Raw genomic sequence first — 20129 nt, 5'->3', positions numbered from 1 at the left:
CAGAAGTGTGTGGTTTTCCGAGATTTACGACTATACTGCAAATCAGATTCACGAATCAATCCCCAAATATAGTCGCCCATCATGTTCTCGTTATATTATCCTTGGTAACGTTCAAAGTTCATAATGTCCTGGTGGAAGCGCTCGCCTTGCTCCTCTGAATAAGCTCCCATGTTCTCTTTGAACTTATCAAGATGAGCATCAAGGATATTGATTTTGAGTGACATCCTGTAGCCCATTGCAGCATAGTTCTTTATCAGAGTCTGGACCAGCTGTACATAGTTTTCATCTTTATGATTGCCTAGCAAGCCGCGAACCACTGCGACAAAACTGTTCCAAGCCGCTCTCTCCTTCCTATTCAGCTTCTTGGGAAATTCACTGCACTCTATGATCTTCTTGATTTGTGGTCGGACGAAGACACCAGCTTTGATCTTTGCTTCAGGCAGCTTAGGGAAAAGATCTTGGAGGTAATTGAAAGCTCTCGACTCCTTATCCAGAGCCCTGACAAATTGTTTTATGAGCCCCAACTTGATGTGTAGTGGTGGCATCAGCACCTTGCGTGGGTCCACCAGTGACTCCCACTTTACATTGTTCTTCCCCACAGTAAACTCTGTCCGCTGAGGCCAGTCCCGCCTGTGGTAGTGCGCTTTAGTATCCCGGCTGTCCCAAAGGCAAATAAAGCAAGGATACTTAGTAAAACCACCCTGGAGGCCCATCAGGAATGACACCATTTTGAAATCTCCAATAACTTCCCAGCCGTACTCATCATACTTCAAGGCACCTAGCAACATCTTGACACTGGTGTATTCCTCTTTCAGGTGCACCGAGTGAGCTACAGGAAGAGATGGGTACTTGTTCCCATTGTGAAACTGCACGGCTTTGAGGCTCTTGCATGAGCTGTCTATGAAGAGACGCCACTCATTCGGGTTACAGGTGATACCTATAGCCTCGAATAGACCGGCCACATTGTTGCAGAAGCACAGTCCGTCTTGATGACTGAAGAAGGTGGAAAAAACTTGGTGACGCTTCCTCTGACCTGTGACTTGGACGCTTTCATCTAATAAGTTCCATTGCTTGAGCCTTGATGTCAGAAGCTCAGCGTTGGACTTGGTGAGACCAAGGTCTCTGATCAGATCGTTGAGGTCATTTTGGTTAGGGTAGTATGGCTTCCGCTCCTCATCTGCACATGAAGAGAAATCGTGATCTTCAACATCTTCCTGGGTGTCTGACCTGCTGCTTTCTTCTGAAGGTGGTGTTGCTGTGTCTGGAGGTGTTGGTACAGGAAGTTCAGGGCAGTGTGGTACTGGGGCAATAGATGAAGGAATGTCAGGATACGTTACAGGCGTTGCATTTTTGCCAGTGCGACGTTTGGAAGGGTCCACCATGCAGAAGTAGCAATTTGTTGAGTGATCAGTCGGTTCATGCCAAATTCTTGGGACAGCAAAATGCATGGCTCTCTTCTCTCCCCTGTACCAACCTATAAGCAAACAAAATAAAATTTGGATTGAGAATTTTATTTAGGCCTATTTCACACTAATGACTAGTGGTATGTGCGATATTAACACAGTTTGAAATCTGTTATATATCAAACAATAAAATATATCTGTATATATTTGATATATTTAACTACAACATGTGAAAAGGTGTTAATTAAAGCTCTTTTAAACTTTAACTGATTTAAAAATTTTGCAAAATAAAAATTTAAATCTGCTATTTAAGAGAGTATCATTTATCCACTTACCTTCAAGAGTTTTCTTGCAGTGCTCACATGTGAAATGAGGAGCCCATGGTTTGTCTTGGTCACCAACAGGCATGCCGAAGTATGCTTTGTAGGCCTCACACATCTTAGCAGATGCTTCCACAGAGTACTTTTTCGCTCTTGTCTTTATAAAATGGCCACATACATAGCAAAATGCGTCTGCTGGATGTATGCAACCTCTTGATGCCATCTAAATTGACTAAGTTGCTGTGTACTGTAAGGAAAAATTATGTCTCTCCAAACTCGATAAAAATGGTCAATCTTTATTCCATGCAGTATCAAAGTACAAGAGTGTACTGAGGATTCAGCAGAGCAAGACTGATCACCCGGTAGCAGAGTAACACACAATATATACATTTGAAAGTAGTGGTCCTTCCTAAGCTCCTCCTGTAATGGGTGTGGGGTGAAGTGTGAATACTGTCGTTATCAGAATCTGAATAGAGAATGAATTCACACCTGTCTGTCTAGGTCAATTCCCCTTTGTCTGTGATGGCTGTTGCCCACTTTCTATGCAATCCCAATCAATTAGATCATGTCTCTCCGTCTCTCAGGAAGGGCTATAGTGGCCCTATATAACTGTAGTTATACAGCTACCTACAATTCTGTACAGTCCCAGAAAGTTCTAGATAATTCTGGACAGTTCTAGAAACTTCTTGATAGTTCTCACAATTCCAGAAGCTTCTTAAGTATCTTGAAATATGGCGAATATCCTTAAAAATAGATCAATTTCAAAATATCATTGTGCTGACCACAAAAGCAAAGTTTACAGGGAATAATAACTTTTTTCTATTCATTTAGGGTACAAACAATCAGGAAAACACACTTAACAACTGGGAACAAAATTTTTTTGGAAAATTGTTACATGGTGTTATTACACATTCACAATATTCAAACCCCTCAGCTGCACTTCTAAATACACTGCTCAAAAAATAAAGGGAACACAAACAACACAATATAACTCCAAGTAAATCAAACTTCTGTGAAATCAAACTGTCCACTTAGGAAGCAACACTGATTGACAATCAATTTCACAGCTGTTGTGCAAATGGAATAGACAACAGGTGGAAATCATTGGCAATTAGCAAGACACACTCAATAAAGGAGTGGTTCTGCAGGTGGGGACCACAGACCACTTCTCAATACCTAAGCTTTCTGGCTGATGTTTTGGTCACTTTTGAATGTCAGTGGTGCTTTCACACTCGTAGCATGAGACGGACTCTACAACCCACACAAGTGGCTCAGGTACAATGCGAGCTGTGGCAAGAAGGTTTGCTGTGTCTGTCAGCGTAGTGTCCAGAGGCTGGAGGCACTACCAGGAGACAGGCCAGTACACCAGGAGAAGTGGAGGAGGCCGTAGGAGGGCAACAACCCAGCAGCAGGACAGCTAGGGAACAACAGGAGGAGCACTGCCAGAGTCCTGCAAAATTACCTCCAGCAGTCCACAAATGTGCATGTTTCTGCACAAACAAAAACCGACTCCATGAGGATGGTATGAGGGCCCGACATCCACAGATGGGGGTTGTGCTCACAGCCCAACAGCGTGCAGGATGCTTGGCATTTGCCAGAGAACACCAAGATTGTCAAATTCGCCACTGGTGCCCTGTGCTCTTCACAGATGAAAGCAGGTTCACACTGAGCACACGACAGACGTGACAGTCTGGAGATGCTGTGGAGAGCGATTTGCTGCCTGCAACATCCTTCAGCATGACCGGTTTGGCAGTGGGTCAGTAATGGTGTGGGGTGGCATTTCTTTGGAGGGCCGCACAGCCCTCCATGTGCTCGCCAGAGGTAGCCTGACTGCCATTAGGTACCGAGATGAGATCCTCAGATCCCCTGTGAGACCATATGCTGGTGCGGTTGGCCCTGTGTTCCTCCTAATGTAGGACAATGCTAGACCTCATGTGGCTGGAGTGTCAGCAGTTCCTGCAAGATGAAGGCATTGAAGCTATGGACTGGCCCGCCCGTTCCCCAGACCTGAATCCGATTGAACACATCTGGGACATCATGTCTCGTTCCATCCACCAACGCCACGTTGCACCACAGACTGTCCAGGAGTTGACGGATGCTTTAGTCCAAGTCTGGGAGGAGATCCCTCAGGAGACCATCCACCACCTCATCAGGAGTGTGGAGGCCACACAATACTGAGCCTCATTTTGACTTGTTTTAAGGACATTACAAAGTTGGATCATCCTGTAGTGTGTTTCCACTTTAATTTTGTGTGTGACTCTCAATCCAGGCCTCCGTTGGTTAATAAATTTGATTTCCATTGATTTTTGTGATTTTGTTGTCAGCACATTCAACTTTGTACAGAACAAGGTATTCAATGAGAATATTACATTCATTCAGATCTAGGATGTGTTATTTGAGTGTTCCTTTTATTTTTTTTGAGCAGTGTATATTGGTATGTAGTGTCCCACTCAACTTTATCTTCTGTAACTACCGTCTCAGACCAGTGTTTCTTCTAGCACCTCACTTACCTGCATTATCCCAATTACCTGACTCCCTTTCTTTGTCACTGTACACATTCAACTGCTGCTGCACTTGGCAAATTAAGACTTATACTTTGTACAATGCAAGGTTAACAGGTATGACTGTGTATGTGTGAGTGGTGGGCTGAGTGTATGGTAGGAACGCATGTTTTATTGTATCTACTACTGCAAATCGTCTGGTCACATACTGCGCAGATACTGATCTCTTGTAACCAAAACTAAATTCCTTGTATGTGTGTAGGCATATCTGTCCAATAATGCTTGATTCGGATCTGGAAAAAAACAACATGCTGATTTTGTTGGTAAGCAGCCTGCTATGTTTTGGATGCCATGCTGGTTGACCAGCTAAAACGGCACTAGGGCAGCAAAAACTAGCATAGGTCAGTTTAGACCAGCTGGTCTCTGCTGTGTTTTTTTTCCCCCTTTTTTTCCCTTGCAGGGTAAACACAAGTTTAGATGTTACGGCTGACTGAACTACACCACATATAAAAGTTCTGATTTTTAAAGCAGAGACCATTATAAAGGCTTAGGATCGACTTGTTTGGCCTTACACACCACTGGATGATTTGATCAAGCTCCTGACATGGAAATTTGCTTCTAGTTAAAACTAGTCTGAAGGAGCAAACAGGGCTTCAAAATGGGCTAAAATCATGTATTCACACAGTGTGAATGAGGTCTATTTGGGTTTCTGCTTAGGCTACTGTAGAACCATAATTTTTTATGGTAATCTCATCTGTTCAATGCCTAGAGTGAGTTTGTTTTGGCATCAGTACAACATGCCTTTTCATTTTTAAAATTAATAATAAAGAACAAGAGAAGGTGGCAAAATAAGCCTTTATGTTCAATGAACAGTTGAAAAAATATTTTACATCAAAGCTGCAAGGCATAGTGAATTTCTGTGCATAGTAAAATGTCACATACCTTAATGTTTCGTCACAATTCATAAATAGAAATCTGCACTCTGAAAAACTCTCAGATAATAAGTGTCTATCAGTTAAAGAGCTGTCTATCAGAAATTGTTACACATTCATGTACTCTCTGCCAATCATAACTAACCCATGCCAAATGAAACAATAATTCGAAACATATAATAAACAATCACAACCTGGTTACACTTTAACAGTGCAAGATCTTCTATGCAGCTATCTCAGAAAGTTATGGTTACAAAACCTTATCACATAGATTTGAGTCATAAATACCCTTAACAGTCAACATTTAGTGAAGAGTTAAACATTTTATACTGAATGTCACATTTAAGGCACCTCAACAAAAGGCACACATACTCTCAGGTCTCAGCTGGAACATTCACATTTTTTAAGTCCAGTTCAAAACAAATCATATTGCTAACAAACCCATAATGTATAGCACTGCTTATAAACAAGTTTATATGGCTAATACAAAAGTCATGAAGTTCTATTCAAGAGGTCCTTTGAAAGGTAGGCAGAGTACATAGGCACAGTATGTACAGTACAGTTCGATCATGTCAGAGGAAACAGTTCAGTAACAGCGCTGCTATGGCACGTTATGAGCATCCTCTGAAGGGTCCGGACTCTGGAACAAGTCTCTGACAATGATCTCACTCACTGAAAGAAAGAAAGAAAAAATAATAATAAAAGACAAGTTAAAAGTAAGTATTTCCTCTTCACTTTTGTTATTTGACTAGGTATAGTTAATAAGATAAAAATACAGAGAAAATACACAGAGAACATGGCTTAAAGGTACTCTTACTCTCTCTATAAATAATGAATAAAAAAATTAATTTGTTGTTGTATGGCTTTGGAGGAACACCTGCAACCTTTTATAGCACTTGCCTCAAAATGCTCAAAGCTCATAATGGCAGTATTTTGAGCAGGGATTAAAGTAAACCCAAGACTGTAACGTATTTCTACTGACAATAAATATCTAGAAATTCAATGTCTGGCTTTAAAGGGTGACTGTTCAGATTTTTTCAAGTTCCTGCATAATTAAATAGTTCAAATGTAAACAAAGTTATATAGAGTGCTTTGATGTGAAATGTGCCACTGGAGAAACTTCTCAACTCAGAATTCAAAGTGGTGGTGATAGGAACTACACGTCAAAAACACTCAATGTCTTAAAGACTACCGCACAAACATTTTACATTAATTGGTTAAGAATATGCTGTCAGATACCCAAGTCAATGTTTTATGATAGCTTTGAAAGCGCTTTGGCCTAAAACCTTTTTCTTTAATCCAATCATGATGGACAGGTAAATGCAGGGCATTGTAAAACAAAATAGTGTTCAAAGAAAACTGTTCTTTCAGATTTACAATATTATAATAAACAATATTATAAATAAATCCTTGCATGTGTAGATTCACTGGTAATTTTGAGCTGTAAACATAATGGCTGTATTTACACAGTATATATCACAAACCCCGGTTCCTATCATCACTGCTGTAAAGAACTCAATCTGTATGTTTCTCTGCAGTGAACCATTTCACATCAAACCACTCCAAATTACTATTTTACATCTCAAAGTCTAAAAGCTACTGAATTTTTGAAAAATCAATGTAATTGCCCTTTAACATATAACGTATATGGACGTTCTGCTGTTCTTGTCTGTATGTTTTCTGTAGTATTTTAAGACCATCTGAGGGCAGTGTTGTTCCTACATTACCTCTGTATGACTTCATGTAATTCTGAGCAAGCACAAGCTTCAGAGAATCTTTGTACAACCACAGCTTGTATGTATGGTGTGAAAACACAATTGTTTGAGTTATGGGACACTATGAGATGTTACTTTACTACACTTGTGTCCTTACAGTTGATTTGCACAGATCTGCTCAGATCAAATGTCAGACAGATAAACTGAGACTGCGGTGGTTCTAAAATGAAAATTCGCAAGGGTCTATTTATAACATCAAAAAAAAAAAAAAACGCCTACACAGAACTTGCAACACAGCATGTATGTTGGTCTAATCATGTCTTCTCATTCCTACCAAGGGTCTTAGACATTTTGAAAATGGAAAACCTTCCCCCAGCATAATACATTATAATTACAATACAATCCATTTAAATAAATATTAAATACATTTCTAGCAACAGTAAATGTACATCTTCAGTAAGATCTGTTCAACAAAACAAAAGACAACATACACGCAGGGTAACACATATGCCTGCTGGCAATGAAAGGGACTATGATGAGGAACAACAGTACTCAGTCATCAGGGGGGCATAGCAGTCCACTGCACCTGTCCTCTCCAACACACAAAAGTGGAGCTGAGACATGGTGGCAGAAAGCCAGGTTGGGTGAGCGTATGTGCTCTTTTGCAAACACAACAGTAGGACAGAGTAGGGAGTACAAGAATACACTTAATATGATTATATTTGCAGTAATTAGACTAAAGTGATTATCTGAAGAATAACAAAATGTAACAATTTTAATCAAATTGTGGATCAAGGTCAAAATTCCAGGCTAAAAGATGAGAAAGCCAGCCACTCATATCTGCCTTAGAGGTGCTTGTCAGATCTTTCACAGTGAATCATGAAAATGCACATGAACAGAAAACAACAGTATAAACAAAGGTCTAATCAGTGAAGGCCAGTATTGGACAGGCTATCTAGTAGGGGGCCAATATTCTCTGTTATGTGAGGATCTTGATTAATACTAAGCGCAGGAATGTCTTGTCTGAACCCTGCACGTCTATCACTACAGTGGCTTAACAGTTGTGCACTAGTAACTATAGAAGTTTAAGCTCCATGGTATATTTAGCTCTCTCACTGACTGGATGCAATGCTACATACAAGCCCGTATCCTCTTTCCCACCATGCTGCAGAATAGTAGACTATAATTAGGCCCAAACCAAACAGGTTTCCAAACACTCTGGGTGGCAACTGCTGGTCTCTGCTTGAGAGTAAACAAAAGTCACAAGCATATGGCTTGTCCTTCATATCATTGAGTGGGTCTGAATTTATATGAACACATGGCCCAGTAATTACTGCCTTAAACACCCGTCATGAATATACCTTCAACTGGAAAGAAGGCCAGAAAAAGTAACAGTAAACTGCCAGGAAAGGGTGCAACAGCATTTATATTATTAATCTAAGGGTCATGGTGCAAGAGCCTTAATACTGATTGTTGTAACGGCGCAGATGAAATCAGACGCTTACGGTTAAAATGAACAAGGAAGACTTTATTAATGAAGACGTAATCCGAGCTCTTAGTCACAAAAAGGCCGTGGGTCAAAACCAAACAATCCAAACTGCGAGGCAAAAGACCAAAGTCCAGAGAACAGTCCAAAAGGTCTGAACACGGAGATGTAACCACATGAGATGAGCCAAATGGAATAGCAAAATAAGTAATCGGAAAACAGGCAAAAGGGTCAGAAACAATCAGGTAGATATACAAAGAAAACCCTCAGTATGTCGACAAACGATAAAATACGTCACACTGATCCTACACTAAGCCCGGGCTTATAAACTAAAGCTAATTAGTCATGACATACAACACAGGTGAACCAAATCAGTATTCAGGAGAGTGAGACCGGTGATTGGAGTGTGAAGGCAGGTCAGAGGTGGCAGGAGACATGTGATTTCCCAAAGGAGTCTGGGAAATGGAGTCCAAGTGAGTGTCAGAGCCTGAGGGGTGCGTGACAATTGTGAAATTTGTCTATGGTTACACCTAGACCTGCACCTGGTGGTGGTAAAGGTCCCCAGTAACGGTTAAAAAAAAAAAAAAAACTGTTATCCTTTTATTAATGTATTTTATGCAATCCCTAGGAAAACACTAGTATTGCCACATACAAACATCCATCCATCCATTTAACTTTTAAACATTTTGGGTGGTATCCTACGTTAATAATATATTTGTTGTACCTGGCATAAATGAGACTGAAGTAGAAATGTGTGTGTTGAGATGTGCTACCTATGCTCTGTTTGGTAGGTAGATATGTCTGTACAAAATAATGCCTCTATGGTGCGGTGCGTTTCAGGCTGTTCTCAGACCACCAGGCAAAACAATTTCTCAGGAAAATACATGAATAAAAGAATTTCTCAGCTTTCATAAATCAAGAAAATAAAAGAAATACAGTCCATTTACAAACAGTTTTGGGCAAAATGACTTCAGAGGAGAAGGCTTCAGGCTAAGCTAAGCAGCCTTGAATAATGGAGTTCATATGACATTTGTAATTCCATACTTTATTACTAGAATTGAATATGAATTAGTTTTGTGGCCTAATAGGACAATAAACTAAACACAATTTTTACTGAATTGTGTTTTTATTATTATTATTCATATGCTATTATTATTTACTATATATACACTATAGCTTGTCACTGTTTTCAGCGTTTTTTTCACTGTTTTTTTGTCTCAACATTAACAGATCAAAAAGTGTTGCAATTATTCATCCATCCATCTATTTTCTAAGCCGCCTCTCCCTCAGGGTCGCAGGAGGTGCTGGAGCCTGTCCCAGCGGTCATCGGGTGGAAGACAGGATACACCCTGGACAGGTCGCCAGACCATCGCAGGGCAGACAGACACACACAGACAGTCACTCACACACTCACACCCAGGGACAACTTAGCATGTCCAATTGGCCTGACTGCATGTCTTTGGACTGTGGGAGGAAACCGGAGAACCCGGAGGAAACCCACGCAGACACAGGGAGAACATGTAAACACCACACAGAGAGGACCCCGGTTACCCAGCCAGGGAATCAAACCCAGGCCCTCCTGTGTGTCGCTGTGAGGCAACAGCACTACCGACCGTGCCGCCCTTGCTATCATTTTTTGTTAATTTTTTTTTTTGTTGTTGTTGTTATCACTGTTAATATCATTATTGTGGATACAGCCCATTCCCCAAAACCCCAACACAGTTAAACTGTTCACCCAGGTTATTTTCCACATGGTTACTTGAATAAGAAGCCTAGTTACACTCGTAATCTGCCCGTTACTACAACATCTACTACAAGGAAACAAGGGTCATGAAGACTCTTACCATCATCAAGAGTTATATCCTGTAGCCCAATGGACTGGAAACTAAGCTCCTTCTCTTCTGCTGGTTCTTGTTTAATGTTAAGCATCTTTCCATCCAAGGAGTCATCTTCTGAAGCTCCAGGACCCAAAGAGGTCTCTGTCCCACTTGTCCCATCTGCCTGAGGAGACAGAGTTTTGGCAGACTTCAGGTTTATAAGGGCTTCTCTGTTTAAGGGTGAGGTAGAAGGCACTACTGTAGAAGCCAAAGGGGGGTGGGAGATAGGAGACTCCAGAGAGGAGGATGACTTTGGCAGCCCAGCCAGATCCGCATGACCAGGACTGGATGTATAATGGTTTGGGCAACTTAGGTCAGGCTGGTTTGAACCTAAGGAAGGGCTAAGGTAGCCCTCGTTATATCTTGGGGCAGAGATTTGATTCACAGGATGAACACCTCCAGCAGAACCATGATGTCCAATTCCCGTTAAAGAGGCTGCATGCTCTGACACAAGGGGTGACAATTTACCCCCACTGGCGAGGTCACTGGGAAGACTGGGCTGTCCATTGTAGGATAGGTTCTGTGGAGGTCCCTGGTATGACTGCTTGGAGAAATCCAGAGATGGTGGGTTGAATATTGAGTGAAGCCCATGTCCAGTGCTAAAGCTACCATCCAGAGGATGTTGATCAAGATAGGAGGAACCCATTGGAGAGTAGCTCAGCTGAGTTGAGGATGGAACACAAACTGGACCTCCGGAGTAGAGCCACTGATCCAGAGGGTTGCCATGGTCCTCTACATCATCTCCAACATTACATTCCTGCTTTACCTGCACTGCTTTAAAAGACAAAACTTAATTAATTTACATGTTTGCACAATATTATGGTTATTTGTAGAGCATTTAATCTCAAACTTTAAGTGTGTTTTGAGTCACTGGATTTGCTGTCAAAACTACTATCTGTGGTAATTAACCATATTCTACAGATAAAGCAGATAAGCATTTGGATTAAAAATGCTGCAGTATAGACAAATAATTCCTTAAACTCTTTATATAGTTTCAATAATTGCTGATATTGCCGCTGACACTGCTCTAAGACATTAGCAATATATGTTCACCATGCTCCCTGTTGGGAATCTCACTGCCATAATGCTGTTAAACATGTGACCTGCACTGGCTATACTTTTCAGTGGGTCTTTACCTGAGATATAGTGGAATCGCTGAGCAGGGCTCCTCTTTCTCTTGCCATTGCTGATGTAAAACTGTACCTGAGTGGAGGACGTTAAGATCCTCTTATGATATGGAGGGATCTTCACCACAATGCTTGTCTGCAAAGGTCAATAATTATGGTTAAATTTCAACCTTATTTTATTTAAGTAAAATAAGACAAAAAATGTTTGTCTTAATATGAAGACTGTATATTTACATAACTGATTTCAGCAATTATACATAAATTCTGCTTAGTGATACTTAAAAGGCAAAAGCAAAAAAATACTGAATAGTTCAATTAAAGTAAATAGCCTTACATCTGTACACTTTTCACAAACTATTTTTGCATCCACCTCCCACTGAGTTTTGCCATCTGAAATGGATAAAAGGAATATCAAGGGCTTTTTTTTAAAGAGACATGGGCCTTGTTTTGAAAACAGCACTTGAACAGGAGCAGAAAAAAAAAATCATATTTTATGATTTAAGCAGGGAGCTCTGTGGAAGCCTCTTACCAGGGCCCTTTTCTAGGAAGATGACCTTCGATTCTGGGGTGATATTTGGGCCTATGATCAGCATCTCCTGACCTCCAGTCACAGAGCCAGAGGGAGGGCTGAACCGCTCTATCTGAGGCAGTTCCTGGGCTGACCGTTGAGCTAAAGATTTAAGAGAACAAGCAGCAAGTGAGTGGGGCACAGCTGCATGTTACATGAACAAGCCAATGGTGACAGTGGCAAGGAAAAACTATCTAAGAGCAAGAGGAAGAAACCTTCAGAGGAACAAAGACTCAAATGAGGAACCCATCCTTTTCTTGTCGACAACAGATAGCAAACAATAACAAAAGAGCAATATGAACAGAGAATAAGGTTTTCAAATGATAATTAAAATTTTTTTAAATTATAAAAAATAAAAAAAGAGGCCAAACAAATAAATGATTTTACTAAAAAAAAAAAAAGAAAAAAAAAAAAAAAAAGAAAAACACAGACCAGCCTTCAACAAGGTCAACAGATAATCATTGTGCTTTAATACACTGTAAAGTATATCACAGTTGCAATTTATAGTAACAATCACAATATGACTATTTTGACCTTATTATCCAGCTGTACTTGGAACTTTTTTTAGCAATGAAACAATACAATGTGTTCTATCGTTCAATATGAACCTTTCAATTCAATAAGTGCAGGTATTAAACAATACATTCAATGGACTGGAGCAAATCAAGGACTAATCCTGAGTATATAGTGGGATGTATAAAAATGAAAAAAGCAAGACTACAGTTAAGGCAGGCAGTCACTCCTCTGAACATTTGGCTTTCTTGTTATCTCAAACTTTAGAGCAAGAAAACTAGCTCTGGGCTAACATATTAGCTTGTGGTTAGCACATTACTATAAAATATTGTAGGTTAATAATGTTGAATGCTCTAATATTCTCAAAATGTAAACATTTACTAATACTAATATTAGGTATAGTTTCAGGCGCACCTTATTAATGCTGTATCAAAAAAAATTATTGAACTGAGACACCACAGTATCGAACCAAAGTATGAATATTGTAAATCATTATACCTTTTGGGCTTTTTCCTCTATTTTCAGCTTTTGCTCATGTGTACAGGATGATATACTCACAGCACTCTATAGGTATGGAGGCCACCTGTAATGACAGGACTGTCCCAGTGGCCTGGGGAATATGTACACGGAACACAGCCCGCACACGCGTGTTCTTGCGTCCAATGTCTGTCTCTCCCTTCCGCAGCTCAATGTCAGAGTTTCTGAGCTTCAGAATCCCAGCACAGTCGATGCTTCAAGGGAAAAAAATACCTCAAAACAATGAGTAAAAAAAAAAAAAAAAAAACATATGGGGGCCCAATATTGAAAGAGTGAATGATCATACTGTCTTATACTAACTGACATCATAAAGCCTACACACAGAAACTGCCTATTATCCATGTGAGGGAAACACTGCAATTTAAAGCATTTTATTTTTGGTCTGAAATCAGCCATAAACGTGTCATATTTTCCACTTGTGCATGCCACACTATCTAGAAAAATAGAAAAGAAAAGAGGAATGTCCATCCTCCCTATCAATCACTTTCTCAAAATATTCTATTTTGGATCTTTGCAAGGCAGGCTAAATATAAATCAGTAGTGTTTACGACATGTACCTGGCGGACATGTTGTTTTCAGGGAGAAGCGGAATTTCGAGAATTTTTGTGCTGCCAATCAGCACCTCCTGGCTTGGAGTGGCCACTGTTTTGCCAGTAATCCTGTGCACCTGATAGAACGCGTGTGGTCTCGCGTGACGATCATCTGCTGTCCCAATGAACATCTGTAGGCTCACTGGCTTTTCACTGTAACCTATGAGCTGTAAACAGAGGAAAAGACACTATTGTTAAAAATAAAAGGCTCCAAATTGCTGCCACTGAAAGCCTAATTTTAAGCCTAATTTTGACCATGTTCTGTCCAAAAAGGTTAATTACAAAACACAAAAGAGACAGCAATCATTTGTGTGTTTGTGCTAATTTATTATGGTCAAATCAAGTGTAATAACTGAAAGTTATAGCCACCAACCTACATAAATGCACAATAAAATCACCATAATCATAAAAATGGAGGTGCTGTAAAAAAAATTCACAGATAATCTATGGCCTCATTTGTTTCACTACCGGTAAGCATGGTTAACCAGATGACTTTTAGGTAACAAGAGTAAACAAACTGGTCAACAAATGCAATATTAGCTCTTCTTAGGAACAACTTAAAAATAGTTGAATTAGTCCACACCACAAGGTGGATGTGTGGTTTAGTGAATCACTTTGTAGTCACTGCTCTACTGAACAAGCCCAAAGACCAAGTGTTCCAAGAAGATGCAAAACTCCGAAACAGGAAACTTGTAAAGAAACTGATATTGCCAATGTAATGCAGATCTCACACATTTTATGGCATTTTACAAGTAAGTCAATCAAACAACTATCTGTCAGTGATTAAACAAACATCCTTCACTGTAATTAAATTCAAGTTCCATCTTGCATGGTATGCACTAAAAATGCTCAAACTCCTGTAAAGCTTTAAAACAAGTCAAGTATCTTCCATACAGAACCTTCTGTTTCTGTCTACCAGAGCCTTGCTGAGTTATGTTGTATAAGACAATCTAACAGCACATACACTGTATGTTTACTAGTAGAAGGAATAAGTTTAACTAAACTTCACCACAACACTACTCATCTCCCCACAAAAGTTTACATCAAAGTGAATCATTTCAACATTTGAAATGATTCAATTACTTTGCATTATTATGGAAGTAGCCTTTAGCTGGCAACAGCAGCATTACTAAGTTAGTGCCCTACGCAGGCCAGCATCATATTTGCATACATTTGTGAATATTTACATACAGTGCCTGGCACAGTGTTTGGTTATGGGCAATAAAGACAACATCTGAAAGATGAATTAGTGCCTTACATGTTATCTAATGTAGGAAGTAGCTACTTCTTGCCTTCAGGCTCTGATCTGGATCTGTTCTGACCTATGCTCATACTAGCTGAAAAATAATCATTGGACATCTGCCATTTGGGGGAAAAGGAGCCGTACCTTTACAATAGGGTGTCGTCCACACGCTGATTTTATTGCTCCTCGACTGCCCTCTGTCTCATAATGCGCTCTGTGGTGGGGTTTGGGCTGTATCTCCAACTTTAGCTCACACTGCCCATACTGACTGGGCAGAGGGGAGTCCAGTGGGGGTAAAGATGTGGGCCTGAGAGATGCATACAGAGAAGTAGAGTGAGCTACAACACAATATTCAGCCAATCACTAAAGCCTCCAAGACCGTCACACCTCAATTTTTGGATTTTTTATTTTTTACAGGGCCTTTTGTACTTTGTATCCATTGTGTGGTCATTTCAGGATGAATGGATCAACAGAATGTTATGTTAACACTAAAGGTCTTTCTAAATCACAAAATTGACATTAACCCAACACTTAAAACTAAGCTCACTACCGGTCACTATTCTAACCCTAAATGTAATGTTAATGACAATTATCTGATTTATACCAGATAGTTTGCAAACAATCAATTAAAAGGTTTGTCAGGGGACCCAAAGTAGTTATTTTATAGCAAAGCTGCCAAACCTTTCTTCTGGTGATCTGCTGTACTACAAAAATTAGTTCCTACTACGGCTTAACACATTTGCTTGCAATGCTTACTTGTTCCTTGCATCTTTAGATTTAGGTGGATCAGGTGTGATTTCAGAGTATAAACTAAAATAAAGCAATTATTATAGATACTGAAACAGGATATTCATCCTCTACCTGAATAAAGGAGTTTGCGTTTGTTTAGGTTTTCCCCAGGCAAAAGCTGAAGGGACGGATAAGAAATGTTCCACTATGTCCTCTTTCTTCAGGGTGGGCAGTGACAAATTTGAATCCAGAGATGGAGATATAAAGCTCTGATCTTTTAGCCCTGGATCTCCATGCACAGGCAGCAGGGATGTGGGTTCCTGACTTTGGAAAGTCTTTCTGGTTTTAGTAGGAATGTCGATCTCAGATGAAGAGGCCTGGAAGGATGCAGCCATAGCTGCAGGGCTTACCAACCAGGTCTCCTCTGTGACGCTGCCCCGTGGAGAGTGAGATGGACTTGGGCAGGGAGAAAGATGTGGCGAGGATGATCCTGGTACAGCCTCAGAGCTGGAATATGGCCTCTTTCCATATGGAGAAGTGGGACGAGAGGAAGGCCTAGAGGAAGAGGATGAGTGCGGCCGGGGGCTGAGCCAGGTTTCCTCTGTAATGCTGGCGCGTGGTGATTGGTAGGGTGACTGGTGGGGCGAGAGAGAACAGGTATAGAGGAGCTGCTGCTGCTGCTGCTGATATCTGAACCAAGAGTCTTCTCCGTATGCACAACTGGGTGAGCCAAAAGGGGACACCATAGGGGAAACCTGTGGGGATGCCTGGGGGGATGTAAGCGGAGAGGGCAGAGGAGAGCCCTGGGGTGACATGAGTGGTGAACCCAAGCGAACGCGGGCTGCTGCTTCATTCAGCTCTGCTTCCACGTCATCGTAAATGTGAGAGAAAGATTCGCATGAGGAGGCGTCTGAGAGCCAGCTGCGGGATGACAGGCTGCTGCAGGGGCTCGGGCACAGCGCTGCTGTATCTCTGTAGGATGGGTCCAGACTCAGGTACAGCTGGTCACGGGATGCCAGAGGCCCAGAAGCTCTCTGCTGCTCCACATGGTGCACCCCATCCTGGAGGCCAACCATGGTGTCCTGGTGACAGCTGGCTGGGATGGAGGTGATCTGGATGCTGGGGCAATCAAACACACGGCTAGGGGAATCCACAGTGCAGTACCTGGAACTGGGAGCAGCATGGCTAGAGGAAAGAGGGCCACCCTGAACCCCTGGAGGCTGCTGGACAACAAGCTCCTCCTGGAGCGGAGAGAGGAGGTAGCAGGGGGCACCATTATCTGTACTGGCGTCTACAGCAAGATGGAGAAAGAAAGCATGAATAACTGAATAAGTGCACCAATGCCATGATATGGACAATGTTAAAGTAACACTCCAGTGTTTTTCAATACAGCATCTATCTGCCACACATGTAGTATACTGTTCATCACGTCCCTGCACTTAGAAATATACATAAAACTTAATAAAACTTATAAAACTTACAATAGAACCAACAGTTTAACAGCCAACATGACAATCAGCTGTATGCAGGGGCAGACGTTGCCTGTTACACCTGAATACATTATTTCACACTGTGAAAATGACTAAAAATACAAAGCATGTGATCTAAGTGGTCACGTGCCTTGGAGATTATGTTTGTGTTCTTCTTCCCTTTTTTAGGTTGGACAAGGAACTAATTGCATCAAACCATATTTTATCTGAATCTGTTAACTGTAACCATTGTGATAGCTAATGTAATTGCATGATGACCGCTGATCCATTGGCTACATTTTTAATTTCACTCTATGAAACAGTTTTGTATAAAAGAAGGTGTTAAATATAAATACAATGTTATAAACACAGTCATAAACGCTAGTTTTGGCCAGAAGATTCATTAGCTTAGTGGCCCTAAGGGTCAGCACACATTTTTATATCTGTCCACTCGTCCACATGTGAGATAAAGATTAGGTTGGCATATTCTTTTGAGGTTAGGTTTAACATTGTAAATATATAAAGATTTAGTCTCATGCTGGTTTCACATGGGCACTTGGTAGGTAATAACATTGTACTAAGAGAGTCTCTTATTAAACCAATTCAGACAACTGAGCAAATGAAATGCTGTCAACAGTGCAACAGCAGCACTATAAATAACCACACACACACACATGACCAAACACAGGATGCAGGGTGAGAAGACAGAAAGACTTCAGAACAGACTGATAAGCTGTAGAGGAAAAAGTAGAGAGAAACTACACTCAGAACAGAAGAACTGTTACACTAGAGAGAATCTATTTTGGAAACAGAAGTACCTTAACAATATAGTGTGCAGAGCCCAAAATACAATGCTATAATACATCAATCAAAGGATGTGAATGAAGTCCTCTTCTGCACTTATACTTTTTATACATGCTCTGTCCAGCCTTTATTAGCCTGTGCATGACACCGGTGCAATATATAAAAATAGGCTTTCCACAAAAGACTGTTTTCTCAAGTCTCTATGAATTTATTACAGCAGTCAAAAAAGGCTTAGAGGCTTATTGTGGGAGTGGTCCTTTTTTAGAAATAAACACTGCACAGACTCTCAGTAACATCTCAAAAACATGAGGGTTAGGATTAGATGGTGTAATTTAACATTAACAATACATCTGCGTAATGTCAGTAATGTATCAACAGTACATCTTCAAGACATTTACTTCAATGCATTCAGATGCTTTACTGCGGTTACTTCACCGATATGTTCTCGATGTGTTACTGAGAATCTGTTAAAGCGCTGATTAGTCATCTTCGAAGGACCACTCCAAATCAAATGTTACCTTATTGTGGCAAATTGTATCACTGGAATTTTTAACACGGCTTATATCAGCACAGACAGCCTGAATAGGAAGTGCTGCATGACTGAATTAAAAACCGATTCTCGACACTGTACTGGTACAAATGCAAACTGATATGTTCTTTTAGGGGCTTATATCACAAATATCACACTATTAAAAATGCTTTGATTCAGTTTTAAGTGAGCGTGTGAAAAATACAACATTTCATTCAATTTATAATCAAGAAAAAGTATGGCAGTATAAAAACCGCCTAAAGGCTCATCTGAAAAACACTACAGTAACAGTTTAGCGCTTCACCTCAGTAGGTCAGGAGCTACTTTCATTGAGCAGACTACTACTGTGCCATTGCTAGTGGTAAAACTTGTTTTGCGGTGACAAAACTAGAGCATTGTGTGCAGGCTAAGGGCTACACTGAAGAAATGGAGGCTGATACTGTAAAGCTACATGCATGATCGTAACTTCACTGAGGGTCGCTGACACCTTGAAGGTGTGAAGACATACAAGTCTTTCACTCAGACGGGGTCCTTCATAGCGCGGGATTTCTCGGTTAGCCAGAAAACAAAGTTCTGTACTTTGTGCTTAAGTTATCCGGCTAAAGGAGAAATCCTGCTGCTTGGAAGCCGTTCGAGCAGAGCAGGGCTTCCTCTTTAAGAGCTGCACAGTTGGCTGGCACGAACAAAGGAAGTTAGAGAAGTGCGGAGTTTGCAGAAAACTGCTCGGTGTTTGTGTTGAAGTGGGAGCCTTTCGAGTAACTTTGAGAGCTCGTCCACTAACCTGTGTGGCCTGGCGACGTCAGCTGAGCGTCCTCCCCAAACATGAGTCTGAAATCCAGCTCCTCGCCGCCGCAGTTCGCAGCGGTCATCGCATGTAGAGGGAGGGACCGAGAGAGGGAGAGAGAGAGGGAGAGAGGTCAGACTCACTAAACAGCGCTTTCTTTAAAACTCGCCGCGCTCAAAGCCGTCTAAACACTCCGCCTTCGCACAGGTCGCTCGGTCAACTTTCTGAAGTGCAGTTTTGGGCTACAGGGCAGACATGGTGCCAGCGTGCGAACCCGGAACACACTCCTCCTCCTCCTCCTCCTCCTCTACAACTCCTTCTCTCAGTCAGCGCGCCCGTATCTGCTGGAGGTTTTTTGCTTTCACACCCGGCGCCGTTCCGCCCCGTGAGAATCCGGCGCTGGACCTTTCAGGAGCGCTTCGCCCAAAACTTCGCCGACACGCACAGACTCACTCGTGAGCGCGCGACTCCAGACGTGACGTCAGCGCGCTTGACAGACAGCGCTCGGGAAGGAAACACAGACACGCGCACACGACCTCTATCAGCAGTAAGTGCTGTGTTTACAACTAACTCGCTGTCCTTATCGACAGAGATACAGGCAGCTCCACCATGATTTTAAACACCATCACTTTACACAGCAGAGCTTCTCCTGAATCACCGTCTGACATCGCTTTTACCTACTGTAAGCAATATTTCAACAAGCAGTTAAGCTTTCCACACATCCCAGAGAAAAGAAATATGTTAAAGATCCCCTGTTGAGCTCACTTAATTCTCCTAGACGAATTAAAGTCATGTCCCAGATTATTGTCAGATTTATGCAGCTTTCTGGATTTAGGCTGCTGATTTTCTAACTTGGAGCTAAACATTGTCTCACAGATTACTTCAACTTCACTTTCTTTTTGTCTGCCTCATCTCACCCCAGTCTTTGCTGAATAACATATTGACATAAGGAAAGTGGAAGATCTCATCATTTTGTTCTCTTACATCTCAAAAATCCTTCAG

General features: G+C 41.3%; 2 protein-coding genes across 3 annotated transcripts; both read right to left on the bottom strand.

Annotated features, from left to right (window-relative positions):
- Positions 1–95: 95 nt before the first annotated feature.
- On the bottom strand, positions 96–1862 carry LOC119264428. The gene is made up of 2 exons (XM_037543063.1): positions 1739–1862; positions 96–1474 (listed from the first exon to the last, which is right to left on the bottom strand). The coding sequence occupies exons 1-2, from the start codon at positions 1839–1841 to the stop codon at positions 96–98; spliced, it is 1482 nt and encodes a 493-aa protein (XP_037398960.1). The 5' UTR covers positions 1842–1862.
- A 3199-nt stretch (positions 1863–5061) lies between these two features.
- Positions 5062–19691, bottom strand: nfatc3b (nuclear factor of activated T cells 3b). Of its 2 annotated transcripts, none has more exons than XM_017700051.2 (10): positions 19125–19691; positions 15674–16832; positions 14957–15119; positions 13537–13736; positions 13001–13173; positions 11891–12031; positions 11696–11751; positions 11371–11497; positions 10202–11005; positions 5062–5828 (listed from the first exon to the last, which is right to left on the bottom strand). In XM_017700051.2, exons 1-10 carry the CDS (start codon positions 19210–19212, stop codon positions 5758–5760), a joined length of 2982 nt encoding a protein of 993 aa, XP_017555540.1. In that variant the 5' UTR covers positions 19213–19691; the 3' UTR covers positions 5062–5757. The 2 variants fall into 2 exon arrangements, with proteins under 2 accessions (XP_017555540.1, XP_017555539.1); XM_017700050.2 differs by having other exon boundaries at positions 10202–11008; positions 19125–19690.
- Between the last annotated feature and the right edge of the window lie 438 nt (positions 19692–20129).

This window comes from Pygocentrus nattereri, chromosome 11 (genome assembly GCF_015220715.1).
Source record: "Pygocentrus nattereri isolate fPygNat1 chromosome 11, fPygNat1.pri, whole genome shotgun sequence".
Taxonomy (NCBI): Eukaryota; Metazoa; Chordata; class Actinopteri; order Characiformes; family Serrasalmidae; genus Pygocentrus; species Pygocentrus nattereri.
Note: the sequence above shows the minus strand (reverse complement) of the source record. Positions and strands in the feature narration are given on the sequence as shown.